The sequence below is a fragment of the Humulus lupulus genome, chromosome 8, assembly GCF_963169125.1.
Source record: "Humulus lupulus chromosome 8, drHumLupu1.1, whole genome shotgun sequence".
In the NCBI taxonomy this organism is placed as follows: Eukaryota; Viridiplantae; Streptophyta; class Magnoliopsida; order Rosales; family Cannabaceae; genus Humulus; species Humulus lupulus.
This window is the reverse complement of record NC_084800.1, coordinates 20,517,802-20,534,257: the sequence shown is the minus strand read 5'-3', so window position 1 is coordinate 20,534,257 and position 16,456 is coordinate 20,517,802. Positions and strand designations below refer to the sequence as shown.

The window sequence follows — 16,456 nt, the reverse complement described above, 5'->3', positions numbered from 1 at the left end:
ATGTGTTATATTTGAGATGTTGGGCAGGAATCGATCCTTTTGAGCAAGATAGCGGTCTAGTCACAACAGGGATTGATACCCAGCTCTGGGCGAGCCAAGGGGTATTTCAATAATTTAGTGAGTTATCGGGACTCATTGGAGAATGAGTTGTATTTTAGGAAAAATAGTGATATTCCGGGATTGGCGGAATTAATTGGGAAATATAAGTGTAATGTGAGACGGGAGTGTAAAATGACGATTTTGTCCTTAGTGGGTTTTGAGAGGAAATTAGTTAAGTGAGGGCATTTGGGTTTTTTGGACGATTTGAATGTATAGGCTAGTGGTTGAGTTGATAAACTCAGAAAAACAGAAACTTAGTTCTCCCTCTCTCTCCTCTCTCACGTGTTTTCTCCCTCTCTAAGTTTTTTTGAATTTTGATGAGAGTTCTTGATTCTAAAGCTTGGAAGCAAACTTGTTTGGGGAATTGGAAACTGTTAAGATTTTTAGCAGCTAGGGGATTCGAATCGTTGCAAGGAATCAAGAGATAATTCTGTCTTTTCTAAGTGTTGGTTTTTGGTTTTGAAAGTTTTTAAGGGAGTTATTGAGTTTTTAGTTCCAGTTGGGTTTTTGTGAGTTTTAGAGGCTATTTATAGTATTTCTGAGCTGCTGGGACTATTGTAATGGTCAAAATTGTGTTTTGAGATGGATTTGGGGTTAGTTGCGATTTATGGAATCGTTGGTTTTTGAGTTTGCAGGGTCGCGCCATGACGATGTTCTTGGAGCGTTGCGGTCCTCATGAACTTGGTCGAGGCAAGGGAGCCTCGAACTGCCTTAGTGTCGCGGCGCATGTGCAGGAGATTTTGGGCACTCTCTGCTTAGTTGAGCGTCATGGATATTTTGTGGGGGTGCCGCAGCTCAAATAGGGAAAATTGAGGAAAATGAGTTTTGGGTTGTGGGAACCCAAACCTAAAGGCTCGAGAATGGTTCTACTACCTGGTTTGGTAGAATTCAAGATCTCGGAGGCTAGGACTTAGTTTGGAAGCCTTTATTGGTTCATTTTTTGATATTTATTCCTTACTATGGTTGTGACTTGGGTTTACCATTAGGCTCGAGAGGAAATGATCGTACTCGAGGTCGCTATACTCTATTCGCTCGGGACTTGAGGTAAGAAAACTACACTTGGTCTGAGATTAGGGCTCGAGCCCCAGTTATTGAACATAGTTGTAACCATGTCTGATATGTTTGATTAAGCATGATTGAGTACACTGTGTATATCTGTATTGCATGACCGATGCCTACCTGCTATACCTAATTGAAAAGCTCGACTTATAAGTCGAGGGCAACAATAACGTGCTGAACGTAGGCCGAAATGGCAGGGCCAACATAGAAACTCGGCTTATAAGTCGTGAACGACATTAGTGTAACACCCTACTACCCAGGGACCATTACGTTGTGCAATTTAAACAGTGTTAAACTCTCTAACCGAGCCATTTGGCCATAATCGTGTAACTAAGTGTGATTGACGGTTTAGGGTTAAATTTTTTTGTTAAAGATACAACGTTTCACTAAAACGTTTACTGTATACATTGGGATTCCAAAATATAATTAAAAGGTTAATCACAGTAAAAGATTTACAACCAACCGACCTAAGTGGAAAAATAGGGTTTAACCCTAGTTCCTCTTTAAATCCTTGGTCGTGGTAGTCGAGCAGCCGTATATGTACACATTAGAGCTGTAAATGTGGGCCGTCCGGCCCAGCCCACATTTTTCGTGCCTCTGATAAATTCGGGCCGGGCCGGGCCCGGCCCATATTCAATTCGTGCCGGGCCCGGGCCGGCCCATTTTTGAAAGAGTAGGCCCAGCACGGCCCATGGGCCCGACCCATGTCGTGCCGTGTCGGGCCCAATTCGGGCCGACCCACTTTCCTTATTCGGGCCCACTTTTAGGCCCACTTTCTATATTCGGGCCCAAATTTGGGCCCACTTTTAGGCCCTTTTTTTTTTTGCTAAAAAATGTGAGGATGGAGAATTGAACCCTCCACCTCCTCTTTAACCATCAATGGACTTACCACCAAACCAAATACATTTCTTTGTTTAAATTATAATTTTAGATATTTTTATATACTTTTTAACAATATTTTACACAAAATTATATCAAAGATAATTATTAGAATTTTAATACCTACTAATAAATGCTAAAAATTTAACTAACAAATCTTAAAATAAATTAATATAATTATAAAAATATAAAAATTGAAAAAAATAAGACATATATTATCATTTTAATTTATTAATTATTGACAAATAAAAATTTATTATGATTATTAATGTCAAAATATCAGATTTTTTATCGTGTCGTGCTTTCGGGCTAGTTTGTTCGTGCTTTCGTGTCGTGCCTTCGGGCTTGTCGTGTCGTGCCGTGCTAAGCCCGTGTCGTGCCGTGCCTGGCCCAAGCCCATATTTTTTCGTGCCGTGCTTGGCCCAAGCCCATATTTTTTGGTGCCATGTCATGGTCGTGCCTCCCGGGCTCGTGCTAGTTTCGTGCCGGGCTCAAAAGCCCGGCCTGTATTTACAGCTCTAGTATACATCGTCACCTAAGCTCTCCAACTCAAGGATGGTCCAGCTTTCTTTTGCCTTTACCTGCACCACATAGCACTCGTGGGCTGAGGCTCAGCAAGAAAACTCAATATGCTTATGAACAGGTAATAACATGTCACTGAATCATAATAAGCATGCCTAGTAGTAAAAGCCCTATTCATGCATGTAAGCAAGTCCAAATAAATGATTGTGGACCCTGCTCTCCTGTGTGGATGACTATCAAGTAAATCCTAAGTGAATATCAATAATGATTATGGTAATCATGCTGGGGCTTGCAGCCCATTCAGATAAGTGAATATCAATAATGATTATGGTAATCATGCTGGGGCTTACAGCCCAATCAGATTAGTGACTATGGAGTCACGAACTTGAGTTCCACACCCTAGCCATGTGACATTACAGTCACCTGAGCCTTTTTGTAACGCCCCAACTCCTGGGACCGTTACGGTGTGCCTTGTAAACAGTGCAAAACTCGCTAATCGAGTCATTTGGCCAAAATCGCGAACTAAGCATGATTAGCGGTTTAGGGATTAAAAACTTTGGTTAAGATATAACGTTTCACTAGAACGTTTAATTTATACATTGGGATCCCGAAAATAAAGTTTCAGAGTTTATTACAGAAAAACATTTACAACAGGCCGTTCTAAGCGGCAAAACAGGGTTCAACCCTAGTTCCACTTTAAACCTCGGCCGTGGCGGACGAGCAGCTGCATATGTACACGTCATCACCCAAGCTCTCCAACTCAAGGATGGTCCAGCTTCCTCTTGCCTTTACCTGCACCACGTAGCACCCGTGAGCCGAAGCCCAGCAAGAAAACACAGTATAACATGATATAGTATCAACAATAACCACAGTAACCATTTGGAACCAACGGTCCATCCAGATAGGTGACAATAGCCAAAAGTCACAATAATGAGCATCGCTTCTTCTAGCCATGTGACGATAGGGTCACCAGGGCTTAACTGACAAGTGATCCTTTCATAAGTTTGATTAGGACAGGTGCATGGTGAATGGTCACCAACATAACCTTCCTCCCGACCCTAGAGTCGTGCAATGGACAGCGTCCCTTGGCCATGTGACAAACAGTCACCGGGGTCATATACCTTGGCCAAAAACATCTGGTCATAGACCAGGCAAGCGCTTAATAGTTCTTCGACCTTAGGGTCAGTCTGGCATTAATGTCATAGAGCCATTCAATGCATGATTCTCGACTTAAGCTTGATTAGGACAGGTGCAAGGTGAGTAGTCACCAACATAACCTTCCTCACGACTCTAGAGTCGAAACTATGGACAACGTCCCTTAGCCATGTGACAAACGGTCACCGGGGTCATAGACCTTGGCTATAGTCATCTGGTCATAACTAGGCAAGCGCTTATAAGTTCTTCGACCTTAGGGTCGGTCCCGCATTAATGCTATAGAGCTATTCAATGCGTGATCATCGACTTTAGAGTCGGTCCCTGACTAGTCAGTGTCGTTCACGAGTAAGACATGCCACCAATCATATATCACATGTTCAATATCCATAAACAAGGTATTTAGCATGCTCACTAACAGATACCAGTACAATTAGGACCATGCACAACCACAGAGGCTCAAGCTCTGAACAATCTCATACCCAATATACAAAGCATGTCCTAATCACATGTTTCTCATGCACCGTATGCAATATATCCAACAATCTATCATGCACCAATAACAGCCATGCATGTCACGTTTAATAGTCAACCAACACGCATCAAGAATAGCCATGCATGTCATACATAATAATCAACCAACATGCACCAAGAATAGCCATGCATGTCATACTCATTAATCAACCAACATGCATCATAATAACCACACATGTCTCATATACACATGGTGCAGTTTTCTTACCTCAAAGTCGAGCTAGAACTATTAAAAGAACGACCCTTGAGAACGATCAACCTTTAGTCCTTTAGCGGTCACCTAGTCATAACCAAATATAAGGTATCATCAATAAAAATGATCAACATAAGTTTCCAAATCAATATCTAGCCTCCGGGACATCAACCCCTACTTAACCGGGTACTAGGTACAACCCCGAGGCCTATGGCTTGAATCTCCTAGCTTAAAAACACATTTTTAGCAAAATTGACCTTAAGGGCCGCGGCCCTCCCCTGCTGCGCCGCAGCGCGCCCTCAAACAGAGAGGGCTCTCCCTCTGCCAGACGCCAAGGGCCGCGGCGCACCCCTACTGCGCCGCGGCGCCCAGCCCAGAACAGCAAGAACGCCCACGCACGAACCAGTTTTCCCTGTGCGATTTCCTCTCAAACCAACCCCTCAAACCTTCACAAAACCTCCTTAAAACATGTAATTAAACCCCCACATAACTCCCTTAACTCACTCACATCAAACCCCAATCAAACCAACACTAAAACCCCCTTTGATTCACACTCCCCACATCAAAACTCTAAGGCTGAAACTAATGATCAAAACAGAGCATGCATAAAAACCAGTGGCTAAAGCTCACCTTGGAACTGGTTTTGGACCTCCCTCACAAGCCAAATCAAGTCTCCAATCCAGCCCTTAAGTTTCCCTAACTTGAAACTCCACTAAGAACTCAAAAACCCTCAAAGGGGAGGTGAAGGAAATGATATACGGGAGAAGAGGAAGCAAACCCCTGTTTTGCTCTGTTTATTCCACCACCTTCTACAGCCACTTCAATCTCATATATATCCACCCCCAAAATGACCAATTTGCCCTTGTGTCATCTAAAGTCTTCCAAGTTACTCTAGGGGTAAAGTTGGAACTTTTAGCTTAATCCGTTAATCATAATTAACGCTTCCCAATTCCCGCTAATTTCAATATCCTCAAACACCAATAATTCATATCCCGTTACCCTAAAATCCCCGGTAACGCCATAACCATAAATATCACCCCGAGACTCACCCCGAGCCCCGAGCTTAAACCCGTTATGACTAGACCGAACACTTACATCTCATGATCGTCTCATGTCGAAAAGCTCGAACCAATCCACCTTATAATGTGGCTATATTAATTAATCACAATCATGCACCCAAAATAGACGATTACGCCCACAGTGGCCAAATTACCAAAATATCCTCACAATAATAAATTCTCCCATATGCATGCATTCACCATCATATAATAATATAATTCACGTAAATATGCATATAATCATTAAATATTATAATAAATCAATTATGGCCCTCCCAGCCTCCTAATCAAGGTCCTAAACCTTATTAGGAAATTTGGGGCATTACACTTTTGGCTTTGGCTCTAAGTAACTAGCCTCTAGACTAAACAAGCGCTTTTGATTTCATCGAACTTAGGGTCGGTCAAGCATTTCATGCTTATATTGATAATGCTTATGTCAATTAGATCTAATATTTTCGGCTTGCTAAACACGCAATACTGTTCTTGACTCATAATCCAATACCATACTACCAGTGCCCAGTACCACTCCTGAACTTGACTAATTAGTCAGAACTTCACAATCAATACTGAAACCATTGTCGTTGCCTGACTCATAGGTCAGTACCATTCACAAGTAAGCAATGCAACCAGGCATATATCATATGTCAAATATCCAAATACAGGGCATTCAACATGCTTACTCAACAATCACTAGCATAATTATGATCATGCACATTTACAGAGACTCAAGCTCTGATCAATTCCCTATTCAACATTCATGCCATGCCCTAATCACATGTATCTTATGCATCACATGCATCACATACTGGGTGCAGTTTTCTTACATTTGGTCCAAGCACAGGTTACCAATAAACAATCCTTAAGCACGATTCTAATTCCAAGCCTCTAGGGATAACCTAATCACAACCATAATATAAAACCTCATCAAAAAATGAGTAAATAAAATACTTCCAGACCCAACCCAAGTCTCCAGGACGTCGAATCCTACTCAACTGGGTAGTATGATCGATCCCAGGCCCTTAGAATTAAGTTCCCATGACTAAAAACCAAATCTGGGCAAAACTGCCCTTATGCGCTGCGACCCTCCCCTAGCCTTGCGCCGCGGCCTGCCTCCAAACAAAGGCTGAACCCATTTCTTCCTGTGCCTAGCGCCGTGGCGCGCCACCTTGCGCCGCGGCCCTAACTGCCCATCAGCCAAGAACCCAACTGCAAAACCTCATTTTCTCAATTTAAAAACCTTCCATTACCTATCCAAACATCTCCAAATCCCAAAATCAAAGTTCCCAAACATCCTAATTATCCAACACCAATAAAACCTAAGTTTCAAATCATCCAAAAACTCATCAAAACATAAAATCCAATCGAAGCTTAAAAACTCAAAAACTTAAAACTCGGATTACCTCCGATTGAGTCGTTTCCCAACTAAATTCTCCAGCTAATAACCTTCTAATATTTCCTAGAAACGCTATGCCTTAATCATTGCTTGAATCCAAGTCCTAAAACTTGAGTTTCCTTCGAAAATGCGATTGGGTGTCGAAAAGGGATTGGGAGAGAGAGAGAACATACTGAACGTTCTTTTTATGTTTCTGACAGGTTACTTCAAGCTTAAGTAACCTCAAGCAAATCCTAATACTTAGGGTCCCAAAAATGCCCCCCGGGGTAAAATAGTCAAAACTCTCAAAATTTCCCCTGATCTTACTAACTCCCAATTTATCATCAAATATTTATTCCCATTACCCAATATCTCGGTAAGTGCTAAATACCCCTTGACTCACTCCGAGTCAAGTATGGATCTCGTTGTGACTTTCCCACTAGCTTGCTTCCTAGGATCGTCTCGTATTGAGTAACTCAAACATAACCAAATAATAACGAAGTACCACACACATACCACATATATGCCAAATATACCCAAAATGGCCAAAATATGAAAATTTCCCAATTGAACAGAAATGGGCCCACATGCATATTTCATACACCTAAACATGCATATCTAGTCATATTATAATATAACTCACATAATCACATAACTCCAAGATTTGTCATCCTGACCCCTAATCAAGGCTCTAAGCCTTATTAGGAAATTTGGGTCGTTACATTAGCGTGCAGAACGCAGGGCGAAATGGCAGGGCCAACACAAAAGCTCGACTTATAAGTCGTGAACGACATTACCATGTTGAACGCATGGCGATGTTGTTTATCTGATATATTGTTGTGATAATTTCAATGTACAAGTATATACAATCGTAGACAAGTAATAATGGAGTTAAGTAGAGTATCGTCCCACAGAGATTGTTTATTAACTACCAATAATTAATTTTCTAATTCTATTTGGCTAATAAATCTTGAATTCAATATTCACAAGAACAAAAGTAAAAATTAACAAAACTAACAATTAACAAATAATAAAACCAAATAAAGGCGAATTAATTCAAATGGATGTAAAGCTAGGGTATTTAATTTCACCATCTATCCACTTTATTACCTCATCAATACAATTTCAATTATTCTTTCTTTTATCGTGATAGCAGTTTTACTAAAATAATCTATATTCTTATTAAGATACATAAATCTCTCAAGTTTAGTTACACTTAAGTGTCCAAGTTTATTTTTTTTATCCGGCAAAAGTATAAAAATTTAACTTTTACTTACACCGTTAGTACCCGCTGTTAACTTTGTCGTTAGATGGTAACGGCGGGTACTAACGATGCAAGTAAAAGTAAAATTGGGTTTATTTGCCGTTAAAAAAACAACTTGAGTACTTAAATGCAATATTTTGTATAACTTATGTACTTTTGCCGTATATATCCCTAAAGATATGATACCCATACATTAAGAAAAAAAACTGATAAATAATAACATTCTCAAATGATGTTGTATGAAATCCTATTGTCCTCTTTTTTTTTTATGTATCGTTCTCATTAATAATAAAGAACTATGAAATTCTTGTACCAAACGTTCGAAATGTAAAGGTGTTTGGAGTCCTTTATTCAGTGAGGGTGAGCCTATGTTGTGGAACTCAAATGAATGAATAGGACAACGACATCGAGAAGATCTATACTCTATTTTTTTTTGTTAAGCTTATTCCGAAGAAAACATCTCAACATCAACAAAACATTTATGAATTCTCACTTGGATTTAAACATAGAAAATGAGAATCTGTTCCATGGGCCCCTGACATTCTTCAGCTCACTCCACGAGTTTAATGTAATCAAAACGAGACATATATTATTACGTCATTCATATCTACAATACATATGATATTCCTTTATTATTCTCCACAAAAAGTCAAACAAAACAAAAACGACATGCATTTTTTAGTCGTAGGTGCAAGACCTCTTCTTGAACTTGATGGGTTTGGTCTTAGTGGAATCGATGACAACAGGGCAAGAAATCTGCCTTTTGTGCTTTGTTCTCACTAGCTTCCCCACTACATTCCCTCGTGATCTGATCTCAAACTTTATTGTCAATGGAACCACTGCACCGTTTTGGGAAACTGTTAAAGTTGACCCAGCTCCATAAAGAGGAACCTTACTTCCTATCAAGTTCACCACCACACTTCTTCGGCTCTTCCTTGGTTGATAATACTTTTTCAACTTTAGTTATAATCACAAAAGTGAAACAAAAAAATTAGAAAGAATTCCCCTCCATTTTGACATTATAACAGTAATCAGTAATAGTATGTGGCCTTTTTGTAATGAATTTTTTACCTGACCGGTTGCAATAGTGATCTCGTTATAAATTAGGACGATGGGAGTTGAGCTAACGTGGATTCCAAATATGGTTGCTGGGTTGTACACGCTTAGTCTTAATGATCCATTCACTGTTAGCATCTTTGTTGGGACACCAGAAAAGTCTGAACCTGACCCAACATACAAGTTATTCACTGCCAAGCTCTGCACACACACACACACATATATACAACAATTTATTAATACTATCACTCTATTAAATAAATAATAAAAAAAACACTAATTGATGCTAAATTTATTAATACTCATTCAATGAGCATTATCTACTCTACGCCTAATATTAATGGTCAACTTTATATATAATAATATCTAATTCTCACCAACTAATAAGATAACATAACATTATCAAATACAATTTTCAATCTCTAGCAAAATTGGACGAAATTAGACAAAATTTTGCATCATACCTTGACAGTAATCTCTGCTTTGAAGGGCCTACTAGCTCCCCAGATGATCAAACAAAACACAGTAAAGAGGACAAAGAAACTAAAGAGAGCAATTAAGGCCTGAACGCGCCTTGAATAGCTTTTATCAATATCATCATAAGCTCCTTCTTCCATTATCACATTACACTCAGGCCAACCCTTGTCATTTTTATGCTGCTGATGCTTCCTGCTACCGCCTTTTCTGCCCGAAGAGGACCGAAAAATCCCAGAGAATCGGCTGGCCGAGGAGTTCCTTGAGTGGCGGCCGAACGAGGAGTGAGAAGGCGACTCCATGGGGCTGTTGTTGTAGATTGGCGTGGCCTGCATTGACGATGACTTGTCTCCATCGTGAGAGTCCCTTGAGGGGCTTTGTACGTAGTAAACTGGCCTCTTTGGCGACCTCGAAGGTGAAGATGGAGCTAAGCTTGTGATATCGGACTCTGATTTTGCTGAAAGCATCTTTGATTTGTGGCCTGTAAACGAAGTAAAGTTTCAACATAAGAAACCAAGTTAAGATAAAACGAAACTAAACATATACCCTTCTGATTAATTTTTAATAAAGTTCAAGAATTTTTGGCTAACATACCAAGGATTGAATGAAAAATATGATTTTTGGGGCTCTCTCTGTTTCGATTGTAAAGACAGAGAGAGTGGTAGACAGCGAGAAGCCTTCTGTGTTTTTCCGACCAATAGAGAGAGAATGAGGCTGTTAAAAGAAGCCACACGTAAAAGAGCCAAATATAAAGAAAGCTAAGAGATAATATAAAATTAAAATATAAACAATAATAATAGTTTTAGGTTCAAGTAGAAGCCTAGTGCCAAGAGCTTAAGTCAGCAATGTATTAAGTGTCGGCAGAATAATTTCCACATTTATTCAATTACAATAGATATTTTTTAATAATAATATAATATGTTTCCTAATTATGCCATTATTATTATATATTTATTAATTATTCACGAGAGTTTTGTCAAAGTACCTAATAACAATATTCGAAGTATAGTGTTTGTTTCTTTTTAGATTGGTCCACTCACTGTTATTTGATTGTGATTTTTATTTTCTTTTGTTGCTAAATGCCAAAGACAGTTCATTCTTTAATTATATTTGCTTTAAGTTTCTTCTTCTTCCTTTTTTTTTTTTTGATGATGGGTTTAGCATATTTTATTACAACTTTCTCTAAAGATGTGGATGTACACAACTATAGAAGAAAATAAAATAAATTATGGGTGGAAAAGGAAAATAAAAATCTATTTTACTTACAAGGAAAGGACAAAGATCACTTCATATGTCGTGTTAGAATATTGTATGTATACTTTAAAAATACAAATTTAGTGGTATTCATTTTAAATAGTACATTTAAAAAATAAATTAATTTTCAACAATAATTTGGCATTCAACCAAATTTATATGCATACATTTTATACTATAGGATATTCAATGTTAAATATAAGAAATATAGATCTAAATTAGCTAAAAGTGTGTTGCTTTTATTAATCACGATTACTAATTTCAATATGACAAGATAACTCAATCATTTGCATATTTGTATGTTTTTTTAATAAAGAAAATAATATGTTTTATCTTATCAATTTTTTTTGCTAATCTACCTAATGCATTACTAAAATAAAAATAAAAAACTTTTATGGTCCACATAATTTTGTCCTATAAGTTGTCATTTATTACGAGTGTATGTAAATTTAAAATCACAAGATAGTTATATAAAAACTAAATAAGATGCATGCCTTTTGTTTTATTTGTTTATAGAGCCAAAACATATAAAGTACCAAAAAAAATATAAATTTTATTGAAGATTTAACATATAAAATAATATGAAAACATATATTTTAAAAAATGAAAATTTTAACATCCCTCAAATTATGATGTTGTCTCATTTTAGCTAAATTCCTTTTCTTTGACTTAATACGAAATTAAGCAAATTTAGAAGTACAATATGTACTTAAGCTGAAAAATAAAAAATGAAAGTGTCAATTTATAACAATAATTCATGATCTAGTGAATTAATTGATTCATTTTCTGATATTGAAAAGTGAAATATTTAATATCTAAGTTGTTAAAATGAATATGACACGTGACGTGATGCTCTAGTCACGAGTTTCCTACCGACTAATATAAAACCAAAACATTTTGAAATTTTGTAGTTTATACCGGAAAAACAAATATTTAACAGCGTTTGTTTGCGCAACATAAACGGCATGTCGTTTTACGTTCACCTTTGTACGGTTTTTATTTTTAACTAGAAAGAGGAACGACATTCGTTTTGGTTAAAAAAAAAGGGAAATTTTCATAAATATGGCTTTTTAGCCATAATTGTGCAAAAATATGGGAATAAATCTTTTTATAATATGTATGGAAGATTTTATACAAGGAAAACTTAGAATATGGGAAAAATAAGTATATGCCATAATTGAAATTTAAACAACAACACATCAGCACAAGTCAGGAGTACACATGTAATTACCCTGCTCATTTTTATTCAATCCTCCTCTCCTCTGCTCATTTGCTCATGCGTGAAACATGATCAAAAAAACACGTTACTATTTCTTCCATCTCCGGCAAGCAATTCTCTGGTGATAGCTTCCTTCTCCGGCAACGAGTAGTATCTCCGGCGATCACCGGCGATCACCACACCAATCGACCAACTCTAGCAAAGGTTTGACCCCATCTTCTGACAAAAAAATGCAAGAAAAATCCGATCACTAAACAAATGGTCCCTTTCTGCAGAAATCAAAAAAATTCCAACATTCTTCCAATCAAACCAGCTGCAATCTTTGAAGATTCCGGCGTCCTGCATATCCACTACACGATCAAGAAAACAAGGTTAGCAAGAAACCATTTCCTCTGTCAACTCTGTTCTGTTGTCATTTTTTTTTTTTTTTGCAAATTATGTTCAATCTACTATATTATTTGCAACTATTATCTTGATTATAATAAAAATGATCATGATCAAATGTGCTTGCTGGAAACAAAAACAATTTATAAACTAAAAAATAGAAAAAAAATATCGAAGACTGGTTTGTATACATTGATTAACCAGAAAAAAAACAAGAAACATTCAGAAACATTACGACAACCAGTTACTTGGAATAACATGCAATAAATTCAACTCAAATGTTTCAGTACGGTATGCAATTACAGATTAAGGGAACCAGTTACCTTCCCACTGGTTTTTCTACATTCATTAACCAAAAAAAAAAATAGGCAAGAAACAAGAACTCTGAAAAATTATTTGATGTATCTGGGAAGATTTACTACAAAAACAATCAGTAACAATAGGGTAACCAGTTACCCTGAAAAACAGAAAATAAATAAAACTAAGAGGAAATTACAACTATATAAAACTAAGGGTAAAAATAAGCAATATATGATTCATTATTAAGGTAACCAGTTACCCTGCAAAAAAAAACAAACAAACAATGTGTAAAACTAAGTGTAACAAGTTACCCTGCAACAACAATCAATATATATAACTAATTTGAAAAACATAAAATATATAAAACTAAGTGTGACCAGTTACCCTACAAAAGCTAAATGCTTCAGGATAATATGTGATTAAATATTAAGTTAACCAGTTACCTAGCCCATTTAGAACCAACTAACTGCTTAAAAAATTGCCAAATTTTACAGATATGGACAATATTACTTCTTTGGTTCAATATGGAGGCAATTGGAATGAAAACAACGAGTACCAAGGATACACAATGTCTGGGATATTAATACCACCAAATTGTTCTCTTGACAACTTGGTGAATCTGATAAAAAAGGAGATAAAGGAAAAAACAGCAACTATTGAAGTTTCTTATCAAGTAGAAAAAGGAACACCACCAATGAAGGTTGTAACAGACAATTCAGTGTTGTTCTTCCTGGAAATAAAGAAAAAAGTTGCTACTAAAATAACAGACTTACCATTGTGTGTCACTATAATTCAAGAATCAAACAATGAAAATGACCTTCTTCTACTAGCAAATCAGAAAGCTACAGCAGAAGAAATGGAGGTGGGGACATTATTAATGCAAGCAAATCAAGCTTCCATCAATGAACAAATGTTACTTGAAGAAGGAATGTCAAGCACAACAAATGAGGGCATAAATGTGTCATACATACCCCATTTTGCTGAAGAAGTAGCTGATTTCATAATTGAGGACAATACAAAAAGAAAAAAGAAGTTGGATGAAATCCAACTAGTAATATCTGATTACAGAGTGAACACAATAGAGCAAGGACAAATTTACAAGGATAAGAACACAGTCAAATCAGCCCTTAGCTACTATGCAATGCTGCATAACTTCCAGTTCAAAACAAAAAGATCAGAACCTAGAGAGTACCTAGTTACTTGCGCAGATGAAAAATGCAACTGGTTGGTGAGAGCATCTAAGTACAGAAATCAACATTTATTCAAGGTACGGAAATGCAATCCAAATCACACTTGCTCTGTTGAAATTGTTTTGGAAGACCATAGGCAAGCAAAAAGCATCGTAGTTGGGGAATTAATAAAGAATAAGTACAAGTCAATCAAAAGAAATTACACTCCAAATGACATCATGAATGATATGAATGATGACTTTGGAGTAACTATGGGATACACAAAAGCATGGAGATCAAGAGAGAAAGCTTTGCGTCTAGTAAGAGGGAACCCCGATGATTCATATCAGAAGTTGCCAATATATCTTTACATGTTGAAAAAAGCAAATCCAGGAACAATAACACACCTACTCACAGACAAGGAAGATAGATTCAAATACCTATACATAGCTTTCTCTAACTCAATCAAGGGTTGGAGATACTTGAGGCCTATAATTGTTGTTGATGGAACTTTTTTGAAAAATGCACATGGTGGTACCCTGTTTTCAGCATCAACGTTAGATTCAAACAACAACATTTTCGTGTTGGCTTTTGGAATAGCAGACTCCGAAAATGATAACTCATGGCTATGGTTCTTCTCCAAACTGCGAGAAACCTATGGAGAACCCGAAGGTATGATAGCTTCAACGATATATTCTTGTTTACAAACAAACAGGAACATTTTACCAAAACAAAATACACAAATACATGCTATTTCTTTTAGAATATGACCAAAGTAACTGGTTACCTTCACTAAAATAATAATAAAAAAAAAAATTGAAAAATACTTGGTTTTTGTTTTTTTATATTAAAATATGTGTACTACACAGGATTGGCTATAGTTTCTGACAGACATAAGAGCATAGACAATGCAGTACATATGGTGTACCCAAATGCTTTCCATGGAGCTTGCATGTTTCACTTACTCAATAATTTGAAAGGCAAGTATGGGAGCCATGGAGAAGAACTACAAATGAAATTCATTGCAGCAGCAAAAGCATACACACAGACAGAATGTGAAAACTACATGAAAGGCCTTGATAGAATTGATAGACGCATTAGGCCCTATTTAGAAAAAGCCAAGTATGAAACTTGGGCAAGATCATACTCGCCAACAAAAAGATACACCATGATGACATCCAACATCGCAGAATCACTCAACGCTGCACTAAAAGCTGCAAGAAATCTCCCCATTGATATATTGGTTGAATGCCTTAGAAGTTTGGTTCAAAAGTGGGTTTGGAACAACTCAAATAATGCAAATGGAACATTCACAAAAGTCTCTACAGCAACAGAAAATGAATTGAGACATGACATTGTTTCAAAAATGAAGTATGAGGTATGCAACTAAACATATTCTTACAAATCCTTATACTGTCAATTGATGGTAACCAGTTACCTTCCATAAGAACATGAAATTTTTTTTACACAGAAGCATAACTAGTTACTTTAAATCTTAAGTCTACTTAAAATGTTTATTATCTGATTCTAATTCATGACAAACTATTTTTAGGTCTTGCCTTTCAACACAATAGAATACCAAGTTCGTGATCAAAAGGGGATAAATTTCACAGTAAATATACATAATAGAACATGCACTTGCAATAGGTTCCAAGAAGATGAAATACGTTGTGGCCATGCAGTAGCTGTCATTGCAAAAAGAAACTTGAGTGTCTATGATTATTGTGCAAAATTCTACAGAACAGAAACGTTGAAAGCATTGTATCAAGAAAATGTTCATCCTTTGCCCCATAAAGATGAATGGAATCTCCCACAACACTTGGACATACTAGTGCTGCCTCCAAATTCAACAATCCCTGCAGGAAGACCAAGAAAGAAACGAATAAGATCAAGAGGGGAAAATAACGTAATAATCACCTGTGGGAAATGTGCACAACCAGGACATAACATGAAGACTTGCAGGAATCCTCCATTTCAGAAGCCAAAAAAACAGAAAAAGCCAAAGACATAGATTCACATTCTACAGAAAAACAAACCTTTCATAGCTTTCCTCATTGAAAGAGATACTTTCATATTCATCAAGTATCATTCAGAATTTTAATAAGATTGTTTCAAAATAAAACACATTGATTGGTTATGCAAACTTATAAAATCCTTTCAAAATAATTTCTTGGATTTGTTTGCTTCTATTTTTCAATGCTACAATCACTAACAACAAAAACAACGATATAGGTAACTGGTTACCCTGAAGTTTCAATACAAGGTAAATTACCCCACTATAACAATCTCAAAGCCAAAAAAAAAGAAAAAAAGAATTAAACCCTTTACTTTCTTCTATCACAAACTCGTCTATATATAATATTAAAGTTACTTTAATATTAATATAATAAACTGGTTGCATAACTATTAAAAAAGACAAGCTTAGGGGAAAAAAAAAAAAAAACACTTAAGTAACCAGTTACCCTCGG

The 16,456-nt window shown here is 36.8% G+C and overlaps 2 protein-coding genes across 2 annotated transcripts; one reads left to right on the top strand and one right to left on the bottom strand.

Moving 5' to 3' along the window:
• Positions 1-8,694: 8,694 nt before the first annotated feature.
• On the bottom strand, positions 8,695-10,412 carry LOC133795837 (NDR1/HIN1-like protein 13). Its single transcript, XM_062233292.1, has 4 exons — positions 10,257-10,412; positions 9,653-10,143; positions 9,204-9,389; positions 8,695-9,089 (listed from the first exon to the last, which is right to left on the bottom strand). The coding sequence occupies exons 2-4, from the start codon at positions 10,127-10,129 to the stop codon at positions 8,811-8,813; spliced, it is 942 nt and encodes a 313-aa protein (XP_062089276.1). The 5' UTR covers positions 10,130-10,143; positions 10,257-10,412; the 3' UTR covers positions 8,695-8,810.
• A 1,858-nt stretch (positions 10,413-12,270) lies between these two features.
• Positions 12,271-15,999, top strand: LOC133795119 (uncharacterized). Its single transcript, XM_062232567.1, has 3 exons — positions 12,271-14,660; positions 14,858-15,366; positions 15,541-15,999. The coding sequence occupies exons 1-3, from the start codon at positions 13,316-13,318 to the stop codon at positions 15,997-15,999; spliced, it is 2,313 nt and encodes a 770-aa protein (XP_062088551.1). The 5' UTR covers positions 12,271-13,315.
• Positions 16,000-16,456: the final 457 nt, after the last annotated feature.

Bases quoted from the DNA above. Each gene is read 5' to 3' on its own strand.
- LOC133795119 (XM_062232567.1), top strand. From the start codon at position 13,316: ATGGACAATATTACTTCTTTGGTTCAATATGGAGGCAATTGGAATGAA. The intron at 14,661-14,857 runs GTATGATAGCTT...TGTACTACACAG, and splicing joins AACCTATGGAGAACCCGAAG to GATTGGCTATAGTTTCTGAC. The intron at 15,367-15,540 runs GTATGCAACTAA...AACTATTTTTAG, and splicing joins TTTCAAAAATGAAGTATGAG to GTCTTGCCTTTCAACACAAT.
- LOC133795837 (XM_062233292.1), bottom strand. From the start codon at position 10,129: ATGCTTTCAGCAAAATCAGAGTCCGATATCACAAGCTTAGCTCCATCT. The intron at 9,390-9,652 runs GTATGATGCAAA...GTGTGTGTGCAG, and splicing joins AAGCAGAGATTACTGTCAAG to AGCTTGGCAGTGAATAACTT. The intron at 9,090-9,203 runs GTAAAAAATTCA...TTATAACTAAAG, and splicing joins TCACTATTGCAACCGGTCAG to TTGAAAAAGTATTATCAACC.